The sequence below is a fragment of the Anolis sagrei genome, chromosome 3 (assembly GCF_037176765.1).
Source record: "Anolis sagrei isolate rAnoSag1 chromosome 3, rAnoSag1.mat, whole genome shotgun sequence".
Classification (NCBI taxonomy): Eukaryota; Metazoa; Chordata; class Lepidosauria; order Squamata; family Dactyloidae; genus Anolis; species Anolis sagrei.
Genome location: NC_090023.1, coordinates 14,975,454 through 14,996,572, shown reverse-complemented (window position 1 = coordinate 14,996,572; position 21,119 = coordinate 14,975,454). Strand labels below are relative to the sequence as shown.

The window sequence follows — 21,119 nt, the reverse complement described above, 5'->3', positions numbered from 1 at the left end:
CTGAGTGTGGTCTCAGGTAACCCAGGGCCCATTCAGACAGGATCTTTATTGCAGTATCTACTGGATAGTCTCGAATTAATTCGCTATAAATCAGGAAAACTCTAGTTTGTAGATAATTAATTAGACAGTGGTTTTATTCTGCGCCTTCTTGGAAGGCATTGAAGACACCCACTATTTCCGGTTCTGGACTGCAGGATACTACAGTCCAGACAGTATTTCAGACATTACCCGGGCTAAATACTTCTCCCAAGCCCCCAAACACATTAGAAAAGTAATAAAAACTTACCCGTCCTCTATTACAAGCCTCAGCCAGCTCTCCCAACACGTAGAAATGACACGCCAGGACAGTGGGGGGGATTGTCCCCCCCCCCCCCCGGCTCTCCTTGCACGTCATTTCTACGCACCGGGAGAGCCAGCTGAAGCTTGTAATAGAGGACGGGTAAGTTTTTATTACTTTTCTAAGGGGTCTGGGGGCTTGGGGGTAGGGCCTCCAGACATTCTTTCAGGCTAGTCTCGAGAGAATGTCTGGACACCCACCCCAGAAAGTGTGCACTTTCTGGGGTGGGTTTGGACAGCTCCCCAGGAAAATCCGCATTTTTAAAACGCAAATTCTCCTGGATAAAGGCCTGTCTGGATCCAGCCCCAGTTCAAAGCAGATATTGTGGGATTTTCTACCTTGATATTCTGGGTTATAGGGTTATATAGCTGTGTGGAAGGACCCTAATTTCCAATGTTCGCTTGGCATTTCAGCAGTGTCAGTAAAGCTGAACAAAGCCTTTTGTACTTCATTCACTGCCATATAATCCAGATTATCAAAGCACATAATCCACATTATTTGCTTTGAACTTACTTATTTATTGTGTCAGAAGCGAATTAACGGTATAGTTGTAATGTATTTAAAAACACACAAAAAAAGTTTTAAAACCTTGGCATTATACTAAATGTCCTTTGACCAGTAGCTGGCCACTTGGAGTGCCTCTGGTGTTGCTATAAGAAGGTCCTCCATTGTGCATGTGGCAAGGCTTAGACTGCATTGTTATAGGTGGTCTAGTAATAAGTGGTCTCTTCTCCACACTCGCATGCTGTGGACTCCACTTTGTTGCCCCATTTATTAAGATTGGCTCTGCATCTCATGGTGCCAGAGCGCAATCTGTTCAGCATCTTCCAAGTCATTCAGTCTTCTGTGTGCCCAGGAGGGAGTCTCTCATCCAATATCAGTCATGGATTGAGGTTCTAGGTTTTAGCCTGCCACTTTTGGACTCTTGCTTGCTGAGGTGTTCCTGCAAGTATCTCTTGTATTTTTGAACTTGATTATATGACTCGACACTGCCATATCATCCTGTTCAAAGCAGATAATCTGGATTTTATATGGCTGTGTAGAAATGGTGATAGATAACTGAGATCTTGGCTTTCTGATGGTTTGATGCACACAAAAGTTGCTTCGTGCACAAAACTATTTTGAATTATTGTGTATAAAATCACTTTCATTTCATGTGAAAAATAAATGTCGTTCATGATATTTAGTCTTAGGTCCTATCTCCAAGATACGCAAATAATCCAAAATCTGAAATAATCCGAAATAGTTATATTATTAGCTTCATGGTTAACCCAGGTGAGTAAGAGTTTAAAATGTGTAGCAAAGAAATATATGTAAGCCGCATTGAGTCTCCTACAGGGTTGAGAAAGGTGGGGTATAAATAGGGTTATATATATATATATATATATATATATATATATATATACACACACACACACACACACACACACACACACAAAATTATTGTTGTTGTTGTTGTTGTTGTTGTTCATTCGTTCAGTCGTCTCCGACTCTTCGTGACCTCATGGACCAGCCCATGCCAGAGCTCCCTGTCAGCCGTCACCACCCCCAGCTCCTTCAAGGTCCGTCCAGTCACTTCAAGGATGCCATCCATCCATCTTGCCCTTGGTCGGCCCCTCTTCCTTTTGCCTTCCACTTTCCCCAGCATAATTGTCTTCTCTAGGCTTTGCTGTCTCCTCATGATGTGGCCAAAGTACTTCAGCTTTCCCTCTAGTATCCTTCCCTCCAATGAGCAGCCGGGCTTTATTTCCTGGAGGATGGACTGGTTGGATCTTCTCGCAGTCCAAGGTACTCTCAGCACTTTCCTCCAACACCACAGCTCAAAAGCATCTATCTTCCTTCGCTCAGCCTTCCCTAAGGTCCAGCTCTCACATCCGTAGGTTACTACAGGGAATACCATGGCTTTGACTAGGTGGATCTTTGTTGCCAGTCTGATGTCTCTACTCTTTACTATTTTATGGAGACTGGACATTGCTCTCCTCCCAAGAAGTAAGTGTCTTCTGATTTCCTGGCCACAGTCTGCATCTGCAGTAATCTTTGCGCCTAGAAATACAAAGTCTGTCACGGCCTCCACGTTTTCTCCCTCTATTTCCCAGTTGTCAATCATTCTTGTTGCCATAATCTTGGGGTTTTTTTATGTTTAGCTGCAACCCGGCTTTTGCGCTTTCTTCTTTCACCTTGATTATTATTATTATTATTATTATTATTATTATTATATAACAGTAATATTATAATAATTAGAAATATAGCTTACCCTCCGAAGTGAGTTTGGGAAGTGTAAGGAACACATTCCTGCCTCCTTCCAGGATTGCAGTCTGGATGGTGTCCAACATCTTCAGCCAGGTAGACTGTGATGGTCTATGGTGGTTTGGAAGTGGCTGTCACATCCTTTGCTTCCTTTGTTCACTTGACTTCAAAACTTAAAAAAAAATGCTTGCCCCATTTCCCTGGCAGCCACTTTCCTTCCCCATCAATGCAAAGCTAAGGGACTGGTTTCCTCCAAGTCAAGGGAGAGAAGGAAAGGAAAAGAACTCCTGGGGAAGCAAAGAAAATGTATGAATGGAAAGGGGCGGGACTGTTGCTAGGACGCGAGCCTCCGGGGCTGTTGCTAAGGGTGACGTCACAATCGCTCAGAACTCGTCGCCCAATAAGCTTCGCCTGGTTTACTTTGACGTTCTTTTGAAGTCTGATAAGAGTTTGGTGGCATGGTGTGTTGGCTTCTATTGAGTTTTATTCTGCTGAATTTTTTTCTTGCAGTTCTAATGGGGTTTTAACTGAGCTGTTTTAATAATAGTAAATAATAGTATATATATATATAATAGTATTTACTATTATTAAAACAGTTCAGTTAATAGTAAATATATATTTACTATTATTACTAATATATTTACTATATATATTTGTAATAACAACATATATATATATATACTATTATCACTTATGTATATATATATATATATATATACTATTATTACTAATATATTTATATAGTATGCATGTGTGAGTATGTATGTGTGTGTGTATATATATATTGTATATAATATTTGTTGGTTTTTAAATTATGTAGTTTTTAAGATTGGGAGCTGCTTTGGGTCTTGGGAAACTCAGAATATGAACAATTAGTATGATGTATTGTCAAAGGCTTTCATGGCCGGAATCACTGGATTGTTGTAGGTTTTTTCAGGCTATATGGCCATGGTCTAGAGGCTTTCTCTCCTGACGTTTCGCCTGCATCTGTGGCAAGCATCCTCAGAGGTAGTGAGGTCTGTTGGAACTAGGAAAAAGGGTTTATATATCTGTGGAATGACCAGGGTGAGACAAAGGACTTCTTCTGTCTGAACCAACCTGGACACAGCATATTATTTGAGAACACAGAAGTGCTGGACCACTCTCACAACCACCACGTCAGACTACACAGAGAATCCATTGAAATCCACAAGCATGGAACTATATCTGTGGAATGACCAGGGTGGGACAAAGGACTCTTGTCTGCTGGAGCTAGGTGTGAATGTTTCAACTGACCACCTTGATTAGCATATAATGGCCTGACAGTGCCTGGAGCAAACTTTTGTTGAGGGGTGATTAGATGTCCTTGTTTGTTTCCTCTCTGTTGTTGTGCTATTGTAATTTTAGAGGTTTTTTTAATACTAGTAATAATTAGTACTAATCACCTCTTAGTATTAGTAATTTAATACTAATAATAATTAATATTATTATTGTTGTTGTTTAGTCAGTTTGCTTATACTGAGTTGCATTACATTGAATTGCTTTTTCATTTTTCCTAATCTGTCTTAATGAGATTTAAACTGAATTGTTGTTATATTTATAAAGTTTTATTCTGTTTTAATATTTATCTTTTGCAGGTTTTTAAACTATACTTTTTAAGGTTGTGTGCTACTTTACATTTAGATCAAGAGGAAAAAATGGAATACATATAATAATTATAATATTATTATTTATTTTATTTATTTATTTAGAACTTTTATATACCGGTCTTCTCACCTCCGTAGAGGGACTCAGGCTGGTTTCCAACAACAATATCACAAACAATCGTTTAAAAACATGTGACGATGTGTAAGTTTTATTTCTTTGGTTATGTGTAGTTTGGACAGTGGTTTAGGGATGGTAAGTATGGGAGATTATGTTTTGTGGGAGATGGTGGCTGAGTTGCAGGAGGCAGCTGTTTTAAAAAGCCAGTTGTAAGCCGGTGAGCTACAGGAAGGGACTGATTTCTCTGGTGGGAGAAACAGGGAATTAGTCAGTACGCCAGCAAGCTACTGAGTGGACTGAATCTTTTAGTGGAGATTCAGGGAATGTGTCTGTAGCCAGTGTGCTATAGGGAAAGACTGAATCTCTTGGTGGAGATTCAGGGAATCAATTGGTGACCAAGTGGTTGCAGAGAAGGACCCGGTACAGGGGGTTGTTGATTCTGAATTAGGAATCAAGGTTTGGCTGGGTTTAAGCCTGTTGTGCCAGCTGTGAAACCTTATGAAGTGTTTGCCTGAGTTTACTCATGAAACCTTTCCAATGTATCCATCAAGATTTGTGTCTCTTTTGAAGAACAGTTATACATTGTTATAATCCTGTTAAAATAAACTTGTTACTGTTTTCCTCAAGCCTTGCCTGATACAGTTTCTCCTAAGTTGAACAGCCTGCAATAGTAAAGTCAAGCCAAGAAAGTAAACGCTATGCTATCAAGTGAATAAAGCCTTCTGTAATTAACAGTCCCTTTATAAAATAGCTCCTAGGTTGATATTGATCGTTGCCCGGCTTCCCTCATAGATTAGGTGGCAGTGGGTGCTTTACCACGCGCACCTTCACAATTGGTGGCTTTCGGTGGCATTAAAACGGTCATCGTTACAATTGGTGGCAGCAGTTTAATAACTCCTTCACAAAACATCACATTATTATTATTATTGTTATTATTATTATTATTATTCAGAGACAAAGTATGTCACAGCAAACGAGAGCTATATGCTGGATTTCGTATCACAAAATCACAAGTCGAACACTTCCCAAGCGTCTAGGACTGTGTGATGTATTTATTATTATTTGAAGCACAAGATGAATCCACAGCAGACACTCTGCTGGCTGTTGAATTGTATCACACGCTGGATCACAAGTGGATCACAAGTTGTTGTTGTTGTTATTGGTTACCTACATTGGTCAGTTTGTTTATAGTGAGTTCTGATGGGGAAATTCCCGCTGGAGTGGAAATCATCTATCAGACAGATGGCAAGCCATTTAACCTCAGCAGACTGAAAGCCAAAACCAGGGTCACAACACCTGTTATAGAACTTCAATATGCTTATGATAATGTAGTCTGTGCACATTCAGAAAAAGACCTACAAGCCACTCTAAACAGCTTTGCAGAAGCATATGAGCTCAGCCTCTCATTGAACACTGGAAAAACCAAAGTGCTCTTCCAGCAGTCACCAGTCAATCCGTCTGTAATGCCAGAAATGCAACTTAATTTTGTAACATTAGAAAATGTTGACCATTTCCGCTACCTTGGCAGCCACCTCTCCACAAAAGTCAACATTGACACTGAAATACAACACTGTCTGAGCTCTGCGAGTGCAGTATTTTTCCAAATGAAGCAGAGAGTGTTTGAGGAGTGGGACATCCGTAGGGATACCAAGGTGCTTCTTTATAAACCTATTATCCTCCCAACACTGCCATACGCCTGCGAAACGTGGACTGTCTACAGACGTCATACACAACTCCTGGAACGATTCCATCGGCGCTGTCTCTGAAAATCCTGCAAATCTCTTGGGAAGACAGGTGGACAAATGTCTGTGTGCTGGAAGAAGCAAAGACCGCCAGCATTGAAGCGATGGTCCTCCGCCAACAACTCCGCTGGACCGGCCACATTGTCCGGATGCCCAACCACCATCTCCCAAAGCAGTTGCTCTACTCTGAACTCAAGAATGGAAAACGGAATGTTGGTGGTCAGGAAAAGAGATTTAAAGATGGGCTCAAAGCCAACCTTAAAAACTCTGGCATAGACACGGAGAACTGGGAAGCCCTGGCCCTTGACCGCTCCTGCTGGAGGTCAGCTGTGACCAGCAGTGCTGCAGAATTTGAAGAGGCATGAATGGAGGACGAAAGGGAGAAGCGTGCCAAGAGGAAGGCGTGTCAAGCCAGCCCCGGCCGAGACCACCTTCCATCTGGAAACCGATGCCACATTGTCTGAATGCCCGGTCACCATCTGCCAAACAGGTACTATACTCCCAACTCAAGAACGGAAAGTGGAATTTGGTGGGCTGCTGTCAGCTTTCCAGGCTGTATGCCCATGTTCCAGAAGCATTATCTCATGACGTTTCGCCCGCATCTATGGCAAGCATCCTCAGAGGTTGTGATGTATGTTGGAAACTAGGAAAACAGAGTTTTTATATATGTAGAATACCCAGGGTGGGAGAAAGAACTCTTGTCTGTGTGAGGTAGGTGTGAACATTTCAATTGGCCATCTTAATTTGCATTTAATGGCCTAGCAGAGTCTGGCTTCTTACTGCCTGGGGGATCCTTTGCTGGGAGGTGATTAGCTGGCCCTGATTGTTTCTTGTCTGGAATTTCCATTTCTGAGTTGTTCTGTATTTACTGTTATGGGGAACAAAAACAATCCCAACAAAAGTAACTAAATCTAAGATATTACCTATGTTAAACTCTGATCATGCCCATATGGAAATAATAGTACAAGAACAACAGATTAAAGAAAGAACGATTAATTGGAGACTGAACGATAGCCTCCTCACAGATCCAAAGGAATTGGAAAAAAATTAAGCGCTCTTAAGGGAATATTTTAAATTCAATACGGAAAAAGACACTACAATTGGTATTATCTGGTACGCTAGCAAAGCATTCATGCGAGAGCACTTAATAGAACAAGGAGCAAGAACAAATAGAATTAGAAGACAGGAGTATGACAAATTAGAAAAAAAAAACAAATTACGAAAGACAAGCTAAAAAAAATCCAACAGACAAAAAAATATCTTACCAACTCGAATTGTTAAAGAAACAAATCAATACACTACAGCTAGAGGAAATGGAAAAGAAACTAAAATTTATTAGACAATATCATTTCCAGAATAAAGGATTCTGAGTCAGTCGTCTTTGGAAATTCTCATACCTGGAAGAAGAGGAAGATGAGCATAATTAAAATTGAAATCATGAAACATTTTAAACATAAATCATTATGATCTTCCAGTCACATCAAAGATGGGCTCTCCAATATCTGGAAATAATCCCCATCAACTCCAGCCAACAGTTAGCAGGAAAGCACTTCAAAAACGTACTCTAAACCATCTGAAAGGGCAGAGATTCTCTACCTGTGGCACAGTTGCTGTATTATTTTCGAATTTGTTTACTTTGTACTACTTGTTGTTGTTTTTATTTATTTAAAAAGAGAAATACAACTACAAAATTCAAACTAAAAAAGCTCATAATATGTCTCCCCACAATCCATCTCCACAAACCAACAACCTACCTCCACCCCATTAAACTATAATAAACTAAAACAATAAAATAACAATAATACAAAACATATTAAAATCCAGTTGACTTTCCTCCTCTCCAAGCAAAGGTAACTATTAAACTATTATATGATAAGAGTAGTTGGGGTTTTTCGTGGTCGGAATCAGTGGGTTGCTGTGAGTTTTCCGGGCTGTATGGCCATGTTCCAGAAGTATTTTCTCCTGATGTTTTGCCTACATCCATGGCAGGCATCCTCAGAGGTTGCGACGTATGTTGGAAATGATGCAAGTGGGGTTGTAAGTTTTTTGGGCTGTATGGCCATGTTTCAGAAGCATTCTCTCCTGATGTTTCCCCTGCATCTATGGCAGGCATCCTCTGAGGTTGTGAGGTCTATGTAAGTGGGGTTTATATCTGTGGAATATTCAGGGTGTCTGTTTGAGACAGGTGTGAATGTTTCAATTGGCCATCTTGATTAGCCAATTAGATTAGCATTGATTAGGCTTTCAGTTTCAAGTTGTGGCTGTTTACAGCCTGTGAGGAAACCTTTGCTGAGAGGTGTTAGCTAAGCCTGATTGATTCATGTCTGGAATTCCTCTGTTTTCTGAATGTTGTTCTTTATTCACTGTACTGATTTTAGAGGGTTTTTTTAAAAAAAAAAATCAATTTAAATCCACAAGCACGTGGACAATTTCAAAAGAAAGGAAACCATGAAAATGAACAAAATCTGGCTACCAGTAGTAAAAAAACATCTCTAAAATTAGGACAGTAAATAAAGAACATTCAGAAACACAGGAATTCCAGATATGAATCAATCAGGGCCAGCTAACATCTCCCAACAAAAGTTCCCCCCAAGCAGCAAACAGCCAGACCTTGAAATTGGAAGCCTAATCAAGGTGGCAAATTGAAACATTCACACATGCCACAAACAGAAAAGAGTTCTTTTCCCATCCTAGACATTCCACAGATATATAAACTCCACTTGAATAGTTTCCAACTATTCCTCACAACCTCTGAGGATGCCTGCCATAAATGCAGTGAAATGTCAGGAGAAAATGCTTCTGGAACATGGACATACAGCTCATAAAACTCACAGCAGTCCTATTACATGATTGCATTTCAGAATCTCCTACATATAAATCAATTTTTAAATGGATATATTACCTTTAGTAAAAAGGTTAACAACATGGAGCAAAAAGGTCAATGAAGATATATATCTGACTAGCATTCCAATTCTTTTCAATTTAAATACATTTGTTCTTAGATTATTATCTTAATATGTCTCTAATGTTATTCACTTTTTGAACATATTTAGGTTACTCCTCACATCTTATGTTATCCATCCATTTTCCCCTTCAAATCCAGATTAATTTTATTCTATTCCAACATTTTAAAACTTCACCATATCCTCTAACATCTTTGAGCTATGCAAAGCATGACATTCTCATGTTAGTGAGAATAACCAAATATTATGCAGACGGCCAATTCTTTCAAACCAGAAGCGACTTGCAGCTTCTCAAGTTGCCCCTGACACGACAAAAAACCCAAAACAAAACATAGTAACACCCCAAGCTGAAATATAAGAAACCTAGCTCTTCACACTTTAAAGATTAGTTTTTGTGTTTCAATTGATATGCTAGAAATCCTTTCAAATAGATTCAGAAAGAGATCGGACCATCACATTTTTAAACATGTACCCCATTCACACACATTGAACTCCAAATACATCTCCCCCAATATTCCAAGTTTTGTAAACTTTCCATGTCTGCTCTCCTGGAGACAACTCAGGCTTGCCGCAAGCATCGTGCAAAGGATACAATCAATGGGTTGTTGTAGGTTTTTTTCAGATATATGGCCATGTTCTAGAAGCATTTTCTCCTGACGTTTCGCCTGCATCTATGGCAAGCATCTATGGTACTACCTCTGAGGATGCTTGCCATAGATGCAGGCGAAACATCAGGAGAGAATGCCTCTAGAACATGGCCATATAGTCCGAAAAAACCTACAACCACCCAGTGATTCAGGCCATGAAAGCCTTCGACAATACATTGATGTTTACTCAAATAATGCCATGCTTACAAAGGAGTTACTGTGGGTATTTACAATTATAATATCACTAAAGTTGAAATTTAGTCCTCTCAAGACTCTGCGGACCTGAAGTGTAGATTTTGTTTACTTACCATTTCAGGACTACGTTTGCAGGAATGAAAGCTTCAGATGGGTTGGGTACCATTTGGGCTTGAGTGACAGTAAAGGATGAAGCAAAGTTATAAAAATTGTCTAGCATCTTTTGAGTAAACTGAAAGACACAAAACAAACACATAAACACATGTATGATTTATGCAAAAGCAATGCAAATATATTGCAAGGTGTGCTGTATTATTACCCTCCACATTCACTTGACCACAGATTTGCACTAAAAGACCAACATAGTGCAATGACTGGTTAATGAACACTGGAATGGAACAATGGATGACGAATCTGGAACATGTTTTTGATGATGAGACGACAGTGAATGGGTATTGTAGTAACTGTTTATTAATTGTGTAATGTGTTAGGTTGTTAACTGTTTTTATACTGTAGCACTGAGTTTTTGCTGTTCGTATTTGTTGTGAACCGCTGTGAGTCGCCTTCGGGCTGAGAACAGTGGTATATAAGTAAGGTAAATAAATAAATAAATAAATAAATATGTTAGAGAAGTGGTCTCACTGGGAAACTCTAGGTCCCCCAATATGACGACCTAAAGAGTCCAAGGAATTATTCAAATTTGTGAATAATCACACCAACAAATGTGAAGGGCCAACTACATATGCTATTCCTCTCTTGCATTGCACCCACTGTGACTCACTTTGAAGGTACAGGAGTCCCAAGGAGGGGAGAGGTAGAGAAGAAGCAAGGAAAGACTGGTTGCACAACCCTCAAAATACTAGAACAATGGTGAAAATATTTAATTTCTAAATAGCAGTGATAACCTCAGCTGACTATTTAACTTAGATAAGTCAAGACAAGTTTCAGCAAAGACTTCAGATGAGCGAGTGATTGTGGGAAGGGAGGCAGATAGGGACAAATACAAGCAACTGGAAAAACAAACTCCAACAACATTAGAGTGAGATTGCTTCTGAACTATAAAATGATTGATCTCAAAGGGAGGTTTTGCATCTTATTTTGTCATTGAACATTGCTTATAATTTTGAAAGCCAATTTCAGGAACATTAGAGAGAGAGATAGGACAATTCCATACTGCAAATGCTCTTGGTCCTTTTTTAGACTGCCGACACAGATGCCAACCACAGCATTATAACATTCCTGTAAGTCAGCACATAAAATAAGAGAGAAGGCCATTTTCTAGTCTTAGTTTAAAAGAGGTATCAACGCTGCTGTTAGAAATGACAGGTTCATTTGGCAGTAAAAAAGAAAATGATTTCTATACGTGATCTAACTTTGAATGCCTCTGGGATCACACTGTAATGAAAAAGCTTATTCAGCATTGAAGAGACAACCTAAACTAGAAATGTTTCTATGCTACTGGGATTACATTAATATAGATTTAACATTTCTGGAAATGATATGCAATTAAATGAGAAGCCTCTGCCTTTGTTTGGGTGTCTCATTATATTGTAACAAGGCATTGAATGGTATCTGTTTACACTATAATCCGCACGGGGAGAAGGGCAGAATATAAATAAAGCATTGTTGTGTTGTTGTTGTTGTTAGATTGAGGCTGCAAGGAAAACAATTTTTCCCATTTATGTATGTAGTGAAAAGGAGGAATGTTAACAGACTAGTTTCAGCTGAAAATGTATATTTAAATGTATGCATTACCCAATTCCCAAGATGAATAAATAGGAGGGAAGCTATTGATCCTTCCTCTCCTCTTCAGTTACATGGATTAAATTGTGTGTTTTTTTTTTTAAAAAAAAACACATAACAATGCAGACTTTCTTGAAAGATACCTTATCTCTGCAGACCTGCCTTTGCAATGTGCAGAATGAAGGAAATGTTTGGATGTGTTTTAGGCATGCTGATGGTCATGCTGTCTAGAGGACTTTGGGGGTCCAGAAAGAATAAGGCTATATTTCAAGGAAGTTCATATTGTTATATATTTTAAAAATTATAATATTATAATCCATATAATTGATTTTTGATATTATATATTACTAGCTTAGGGACCCGGCGCTGCCCGGGTTATTAGAGAAAGTGGGTAATGGAGGTTCTGTATGCCAAGTTTGGTCTTTATTGGTCATTGGATGATGGTTGCATTGTTTTCAGGAAGTGAGTGAAGGTACTTCAAGTCCCATCATCCATGGTCCACCCTCCTCCAAACTACAGCAGGATATAGAGTGGATCATGGGGGCTCTTTGTGCCAATTTGGTCTTGATCAGTCATTGGATGAGGGTCGCAGTGGTTTCAGTGAGTAAAGGTACTGCAAGTCCCATCATCCATGGTCCATCCCCCTTAGAACTGCATCAGGATGTAGAGTGGGTCATGAGTACTCTGTGTGCCAAGTTTGGACCTGGTCTGTGATTTGTAGGGGCTACAATGTTCTATGAAAAGTGAATCGGGTGAAGGTACTGCAAATCCCATCATTCGTGGCCCATCCTGCCCTAAACTGCACCAGGTTGAAAAGTGGGCCATTGGGCCTCTGTGTACCAAGTTTGGTCCTGATCCATCCTTGGTGTGGGCCACAGTGCTCTAAGGCAGTGAGTTAAAGTATTGCAAGTTCCGTCATCCATGGTCCATCCTCCCTCAAACTGCATCAGGATGTTGAGTGGGTCTTGAGGGGGGGATCTGTGTGCCAGGTTTGTTCTTGTTCTGTCATTGATGGGGGCCACGAGGTGTTTTGGACTTCAACTCCATTCCTGACTGCCTCAGGCCACTTTCCTTTTCCCTCTGCTACCTCGGAATGTTGAGGGTGGCCAATCAGAGACCATATGCAAATACTACCACAGTGGCAGCCAATCAGAATGCTGCCACATACACCTCCCGTTCTCCCTCCGCATAAAAACACTGACTTTTATTATATACATAGATAGATAGATTATGCTTTTTGCTGTGCCTGTGTTTTAATCGGGTTGTGAGTCACCTTGGGTCTCAATATTGAAAGACAGCTGAAATATAAATGATGTATAAATAAGTTAAATAAGCAAGTGATGCCTTTTTGTTGGCAGGTAAAGGCCTTTTTATTAAGGAAAGTCATTGTTGCATCATGTGTGGCTTATAATTGGGAATATTATGCTTTAAAAACAGGTTTTAACTTATTTTTTAAAAAAACATGATTTTTAAAAGACTTTTGTAAGTCGCACTTGGTTTTATAATGGTGTAAGCTGCTTTGAATCCTGTGTTGGTAGAAAGACAACTTTTTAAAAAAAAATTGATTAATTTTTTTTATCACAAATCTTATGTTTTTTCCGGCCACGTTGTGGGTTCATTAGTGCCCCAGTGTCTACCCTGGATGGTGTCCAGTAGTTCAAGACCCATAAACAATAGGGTTGATCTGGCGATGATAACTGGAATCAAAGCGGCTTTCCAATTACCTCCGTGAATGAATTGACCGATGATGCAGCGGCACTTGCTACAGGAGTTTGCTGAGCCAACAGTTCCAGCAGCTCCACGGAAATCCCAATCTGGGCTACAGAAGGCATTTGGGGGATGTTCATGGCGCCAAAAGGATGTTGACTGCCCTTCCCTGAAAGAGACATCAGAGCTGGCCTGAAGCATTAACTCTTATGTCCACAGGAGCTCAATTCTGAACAAGCCCCAGATTTACACAAGTCTTCTTGAACAAGAGTGGCGCCTATCCTCTTAGCAGGAGGAAATACAGAACACAACTCTAATAAGCACTCCTATTTTTTTTTCCAAATCACAATCTCTAGTAAATAATTATGGTAGTGATGCAGAACCTGTGGCCCATGAGTTGCGTTGATTCTGTGGCCCTCAGAGTTCTTCAAGAGGCCTCTAAATCTCCCAGATTCCCTCCCATTGTTTAGTTTTTTCTAGCCAAAACAAATACCCAAAACTTCACAAAAAGCACCAAAGTTATTTTAAAATTCTGGTTTAGATTACTTTCCTTTGGACTAAGTCAAAGAAAAACTTCCTTTGGACTACTTCTTATAATTTCCCATACCTTAGTGTAGCATTTCTCAACCTGGTAGTCGGGACCCCTGGGGGGGTCGTGAGGGGGTTTCAGAGGGGTCGTCAAAGACCATCAGAAAACATATATTTGGCAGAGAAGGATAAAGATCTTTCTGCCTGCCCTTCTCTTCCTGTTTAAAATAATCTTTATTGGTTTTCATTAAAAACATACAGAAACTGAATAGGGAGGTATAGGGGGGAAGGGGACGGGTGATAGGGTTAATAGAGGGGGGATAGAGTAAAGGATTTAGAATAAGAGGGGTGCTGTTTGAGAGTTACTGGGAGTAGACGTTGTGACAGGTGTAGAAGAGAAAATTAGGGGAATCACTGTGAGGGGAGGAGGGGGGTGTGTAGTTGGTGTGAATCAAATGTTGACTTCCCGGTATCTTCAGGAGGTGCTTCCTATTCTTTTGTTCTTAGTTTCTGTTGTCATTTGTCGCTCTTCTGCTCTCCCCTGTTTGTTTGCTTTCATCTCTTTTCATGCGATTATTTTCATATTTTTTTCTTCTGTTAAATAAACTGTTACTTGTTTCCAATCTATTTCTATTGATGGAGTGCCCTTTCTTTTTGCAAGTATGTTGGTTAGTTTGTCCATATTTCTTATGTCAAGGATCTTAGTTAGCCATTCCTCTTCTTCTGGGGGTTCTTTGTCCTTCCAATGTTTTGCATAAATTATTCTGGCTGCTGTCGTTAGTAAAAATAAAAGTTTGTCCTTATTTTTTTCCATTCTTAAGCTGTGAATCCCTAGTAGGAATGTTTCTGGTTTCCAGGGTATATCTATCTTTAATATTTTTTGTAGTGATTTTTGTATGTTTTTCCAGTAGTGTTGCGCTTTCGGGCAAGACCACCACAGGTGGTAGTATGTCCCTTCTTCTTTTCTACACTTCCAGCATTTTGTATTTGTATTTTTATTGAATTTTCCTAATCGATGTGGTGTTATATACCACCTATGTGCTATTTTGAACCAATTTTCCTTGAGTTCCATTGCTTTTGAGTATTTTAATTTCTTGTTCCATATTTCTTCCCATTCTTCTTTCCTTATCTCTCTTCCTAGATTTTCTTTCCACTTTCTCATATAGGTTTTCCCATTTTCTGTGTCCTCTTCTTCTTCTAGTAGTTTTTTGTAAATCTTTGAGATTAGTTTATTGTCAGATTGCATTATCTTGTCCCAAAAGTTTGCCTGCCCTTCTCTTCCTTTTTGGAAACAGATAGCAAATTTACCCTTTGCATTTGGCCCAGCTCGCCTTATTTAATTCTTTTTCACTTTATACTATGTGTTATTATGTTATTGTCATTACCTTACTGTATTATTTGGTTACTGTTCACATTTTATTTGATGTTATTGTATGTTGTATATATTTTATTTTGCCTTATTGTAATTCTTGGGCTTGGCCTCATGTTAGCCGCCCAAGTCCCTTTGGGGAGATGGTGACAGGGTATAAATAAAATAGTAGTAGTAGTAGTAGTAGTTATTAAAATCCCTCCTCCTGCTGTCATTGGTCGGCTGCCTTCCAGCCAAGGGGAGGGCTGTTTCTTAAACTCCAAGTGGGGATGGGAGAGCAGGCATGTTCGGGGCATGACAGCATGGTGCGCATGTGCAGGCAAGGGAGAGTGTGTGGAGGTTCATGCCAGCGAGTTCCTTCAAGGCATGGGGGTTCTGTGTGGGAACTGCTAGGTTGGCAGAAGCTGGGCCTATCAGCGGGAGCTCACCTCGCTCCCCGGATTTGATCCGCCAACCTTTCGGTCAACAAGTTCAGCGGTTTAACCTGCTGCAGCACCAGGGGGCCCTTTATTACTGTGCATTTGTATATTTTAAGTTGTAATGTTTTTGATTGTGAGCCACTTTGAGTCTCCGTATGGAGAGATAAAACGGGCTCGTAAGTAAATAAAATCACAATCTACTTTTGCTAATCACTAAAAGAGCTGTACATAGACGAGGGCATTATAGAATAGCTACTTCATCATACTAGAGAATGAATGCACTTTAAATCCGATTTCTGCCTCCTGCAGAATTCTGGGGTTTGTAGTTTAGTGAGGATGTTAAAGGTTCCTACCTAAACTACAAACCCAAGAATTCTGCAGGAGGCAGCAACCGGATTTAAGGTGTATTCATTCATTCCCCTGGAAGTGCCTGGGGCAATCTTTTGTTGAGAGGTGATTAGATGTCCCAGATTGTTTTCTCTCTGTTGTTTTGCTGTAGTAATTTTAGAGTTTTTTTAATACTGGTAGCCAGATTTTTTTTCATTTTCATGGTTTCCTCTTTTCTGTTGAAATTGTCCACATGCTTGTGGATTTCAATGGCTTCTCTGTGTAGTCTGACATGGTGGTTGTTGGAGTGGTCCAGCATTTCTGGCTACCAGTATTAAAAACAAAACTCTAAAATTACAACAGCAAAACAACAGAGAGGAAAACAACCTAGGACATCTAATCAACTCTCAACAAAAGATTGCCTCAAGCACTGCCAGGCCATCAAATGCTAATCTAGGTGGTCAGCTGAGACATTCACAGCTAGCTCCAGCAGACAAGAGTCCTTTGTCCCACCCTGGTCATTCCACAGATATATAAACCCTTTTTCCTAGTTCCAACAGACCTCACTACCTCTGAGGATGCTTGCCATAGATGCAGGTGAAATGTCAGGAGAGAATGCCTCTAGAACATGGCCATACAGCCCGAAAAAACCTACAACAACCCATTATTATTATTATTACTATTATTATTATTCAATATTTCTTGTGGGTATAACAAAAAGAAGGACTATAATGTGGACCCCATGGGAAGCAACACAAAGGTTGCATTCAGTTCTTGGTCACAGCAGTAAACCCTTAACATGAAACCCTGTTTCCAGGACTTGAGCTCACTTTTGGGAGCTGGATGGGCTTTGACCTCTACGAGTCTCTTACCGGTTTTCAGGCCGGAAATTTTGAAGATGGCGCTTGGCTTGTCGTTGGTCAGAAACCCCAGCAGCTGCCACACCGCCAACCCATTCTCATTGGGGTAGCAGAAGTATACAGAGCCGCCCATGCGCTCCGGGAAGGGGACGGTGCCCAGCATGAAGACCACGACATGGTTGATGTTTTCGTAGTCGGGCAAGTCGAACACAAACTTGTCTTCCGCCACCTGTTGTGCCACGGTCTGCACCTGGGAAGTCAAGATAGACAGCTAAAGCCTTCGACAAGACAACTAAAGACATTGTAGGGCAGGCCTGGGCCAACTTGGGCAATGCTCACCAAGTCCTTCCAGTATTTTCTGTTGGTCATGGGAGAACTGTGTGCCACGTTCGGTTCAATTCCATCATTGGTGGTGTTCAGAATGCTGTTGGATTGTAGGTGAACTATAAATCCCAGCAACTACAACTCCCAAATGACAAAATCAGTGGACATACATTGGGTTGTTAGGTGTCTTGTGTCCAAATTTAGTGTCAATTGGCCCACTGGTTTTTGAATTATATTAATCCCACAAACAAACATTACATTTTAGATAGATAGATAGATAGATTAGATAGATAGATAGATAGATAGATAGATAGATAGATAGATAGGAAGATAGATAGATTGCTAGATAGATAGATAGATAGATAGGAAGATAGATAGATAGATAGATAGATAGGAAGATAGGAAGATAGGAAGATAGATAGATAGATAGATAGATAGATAGATGATAGATAGATGATAGATAGATAGATAGATAGGAAGATAGATAGATAGATAGGAAGATAGATAGAAATAGATAGATAGATAGATAGATAGATAGATAGGAAGATAGATAGATAGATAGATAGATAGGAAGATAGATAGATAGATAGATAGAGATAGGAAGATAGATAGATAGATAGATAGATAGGAAGATAGATAGATAGATAGACAGACAGACAGACAGACAGATAGATAGACAGACAGATAGGAAGATAGATAGACAGACAGACAGACAGACAGACAAACAGGATAGATAGATAGATAGATAGATAGATAGACAGACAGACAGACAGGATAGATAGATAGATAGATAGATAGACGGCAGGAATTGTGGGAGTTGGAGTCCAAAACACCTGGAGGGCCCAAGTTGGCCCAGGCCTGCAAATGGTCTGTAACAACTTTAAAAAAGTAATGCCACCCACATTTTGAAGCCATTATTATTATTATTATTGCAAACATGTCATCACAAAGGCTATTAAAAATATTTAAAATAATATATTTAAATATTTAAAATAAGACTCATTGTTTACCAATTTTTTAAAATATTTTATATAATATATTTAATATAATAATATTTAAGACCAACCACACACAGAGTGGAATCCCCCAAAGCGCCCTCCCGTTTCCATGGTTACCCCCTCCCTCCCCTGTGGTTGCCATAGAGACCAGTTTCCCCGCCCACTCCGGCCTCTGCTGTCACTCACCAGCCTCCCTGCGACTAAGCAGCCAAACATAGTGGAAGGAGCAAGTGCGACCAAACCTCAGCCTTCCTCTGACTGAGTTGGACCCTCTTTGCTAGAAACCTGCTTCCCCACCCCCTTGGAAGTACATCCGGAGTCAGCGGAAGCTAAAGACCACCTGAGGCCTACGGAGAGGGCGTTCCTATGAGGTAGTGTCAAGGATCCAGGGAAAGAACTACGCCTCCCAGGATGCACTGCGCGGGGAGAGAGGTTGGGCGGCATCTTGGTGCCGCGAAGGTGCTCTTGGGAGATGGAGTCTTTTTAAACCCCAAAGCCTAAGGCAGCCTCTAGAACAGTGTTTCTCAATTTCTATATAAATAAAAATGTAATGTTCGTTTGTGGGATTAACATAACTCAAAAACCAGTGGGCCAATTTACACCAAATTTGGACAGCATACACTTAACAACCCAATGTATGTCCTTCACTCAAAAAAAATGATTTTGTCATTTGGGAGTTGTAGTTGCTGGGATTTATAGTTCACCTACAATCCAAGAGCATTCTGAACTCCACCAATGATGGAATTGAACCAAACTAGGCACACAGTTCTCCCATGACCAACAGAAAATACTGGAAGGGTTTGGTGGGCATTGACCTTGAGTTTGGGAGTTGTAGTTCACCTACATCCAGAGAGGACTGTGGATTCAAACAATGATGGATCTGCATCAAACTTGGCACGAATATTCCATATGCCCAAATATGAACACAGATAGAGTTTGGGGGAAATAGACCTTGACATTTGGGAGTTGTAGTTGCTGGGATTTATAGTTCACTTACAATCAAAGAGCATTCTGAACTCCACCAACAATACAATTGGGCCAAACTTCCCACACAGAACCCCCATGACCAAGAAATAATACTGGAAGAATTTGATGAGCATTGCCCTGGAGTTTGGGAGTAGTAGTTCACCTCCGTCCAGAGAGCACTGTGGACTCAAATAATGATAGTTCTGGACCAAAATTGGCACAAATACTCAATGTGCCCAAATGTAAACACTGGTAGAGTTTCGGGGAAAATACATCTTGACATTTGGGAGTTGTAGTTGCTGGGGTTTATAGTTCACCTACAATCCAAGAGCATTCTGAAGTCCACCAACAATACAATTGGGCCAAACTTCCCACACAGAACCCCCATGACCAAGAGGAAGTATTAGAAGGATTTGATGAGCATTGCCCTGGAGTTTGAGAGTTATAGTTCACCTACGTCCAGAGAGCACTGTGGACTCAAACAATGATAGTTCTGGCACAAATACTCAAGATTCCCAAATGTAAACACTGGTAAGAGTTTCGGGGAAAATAGATCTTGACATTTGGGAGTTGTAGATGCTGGGATTTATAGTTCACCTGTAGGGGCAAAGCTGACTGGCACAACCTGGGGATCACAACCAGACACAGTGAAGATATCTGCCCTTGCGCTATGCTACTCTGCTGCTGAGTATGCATACCCAGTGTAGAACACATCTCACCACGCTAAAACAGTGGATGTGGCTCTTAATGAGACATGCCGCGTTATCACGGCGTGCCTGAGCCCTACACCACTGGAGAAATTACACTGTTCAGCCAGTATTGCACCACCTGACATCCACTGGGAAGTAGTAACCAATAGTGAAAGGACCAAGGCAGAGACATCTCCAGCTCATCCCTTGTTTGGGTATCAGCCAATGACTTAAATCAAGAAATAGTTTTCTAAGATCTACAGAGACACTCGCTGGAACACCCCAGCAAGCGAGAGTCCAAAAGTGGCAGGCTCAAACCCAGAACCTCAATCAATGGTTGATAACAAATGAGAGACTCCCCCCTGAGCACACAGAAGACTGGGCGACTTGGAAGGCGCTGAACAGATTGCGCTCTGGCACCACGAGATGCAGAGCCAATCTTAAGAAATGGGGCTACAAAGTTGAATCCACGACATGTGAGTGTGGAGAAGAGCAAACCACTGACCACCTGCTGCAATGCAACCTGAGCCCTGCCACATGCACGATGGAGGACCTTCTTGCGGCACTCCAAGTGGCCAGATACTGGTCAAAGGACATTTAACCAAATACCAAATTTGCAAAATCTGTCTGTTTTTTTTTCCTTTTTTCTTTTTCTTTTTAATATCTGCACGATGGAGGACCTTCTTGTGGCAACCCCAGAGGCACTCCAAGTGGCCAGATACTGGTCAAAGGACATTTAATCAGCTACCAAGTTTGCAAAATTTGTGTTTGTTTTTTTTATATCTGTTTGTTTGTTTTGTTCTGTTATTTGTTTTGTTCTGTTTGTTCTGTTAGAAATGTAATACAATGTTCTGGTTGCGGATGACACGATAAATAAATATCATTTTTGCCCAACTGCTATTTCTGCAGTGATAACATTCAGCAGGACTTCATGTCAACATCACATGTGCTAGACTAGTGTCAGAAATGCTGAAATTAGTTCAGAAGCTCAATTGAGCATAGACCATTGTTGGAGTTTCATTTCATAAATGTCACCCAGCAGCCAATCAAGTTCAGTCAGGGCCCTTGCACACAGCCATATAACCCAGAATATCAAGGTAGATCATCCACAATATCTGCTTTGAACTGGGTTATCTAAGTCCACGCTGCCATATAATCCAGTTCAGTGTGAATTTTATACAGTGGTGTGGAAGGGGCCATAGTTTCTTTCCCAGTGACATAACAGAGGGCCACTTCACCTGCCACCTCCAATCCATTCTGTTTTTTCTTTCCCTCTGTTCTAGGCCTGAAAAGAACAGGACTCAATTATTTTAAG

The 21,119-nt window shown here is 40.5% G+C and overlaps 2 protein-coding genes across 3 annotated transcripts in view; both read right to left on the bottom strand.

The window, feature by feature from the left end:
- The window catches only part of CCDC81 (coiled-coil domain containing 81), a 45,997-nt gene extending 42,890 nt beyond the window's left edge, over positions 1 to 3,107 (bottom strand). Inside the window, exon 1 of the mRNA XM_067466511.1 lies at positions 2,592 to 3,107. Within this exon, the coding sequence (XP_067322612.1) occupies positions 2,592 to 2,670 (79 nt within the window). The 5' untranslated portion in view covers positions 2,671 to 3,107. The remainder of the gene's footprint in view (positions 1 to 2,591) is intronic.
- Positions 3,108 to 7,383: 4,276 nt separating this feature from the next.
- On the bottom strand, positions 7,384 to 18,479 carry HIKESHI (heat shock protein nuclear import factor hikeshi). 2 transcript variants are annotated; one of them, XM_067466510.1, is made up of 6 exons: positions 18,336 to 18,479; positions 17,167 to 17,251; positions 16,840 to 17,077; positions 13,342 to 13,493; positions 9,988 to 10,106; positions 7,384 to 7,466 (listed from the first exon to the last, which is right to left on the bottom strand). In XM_067466510.1, the coding sequence occupies exons 2-6, from the start codon at positions 17,194 to 17,196 to the stop codon at positions 7,415 to 7,417; spliced, it is 591 nt and encodes a 196-aa protein (XP_067322611.1). In that variant the 5' UTR covers positions 17,197 to 17,251; positions 18,336 to 18,479; the 3' UTR covers positions 7,384 to 7,414. The 2 variants fall into 2 exon arrangements, with proteins under 2 accessions (XP_067322611.1, XP_060627126.2); XM_060771143.2 differs by lacking the exon at positions 17,167 to 17,251.
- Positions 18,480 to 21,119: the final 2,640 nt, after the last annotated feature.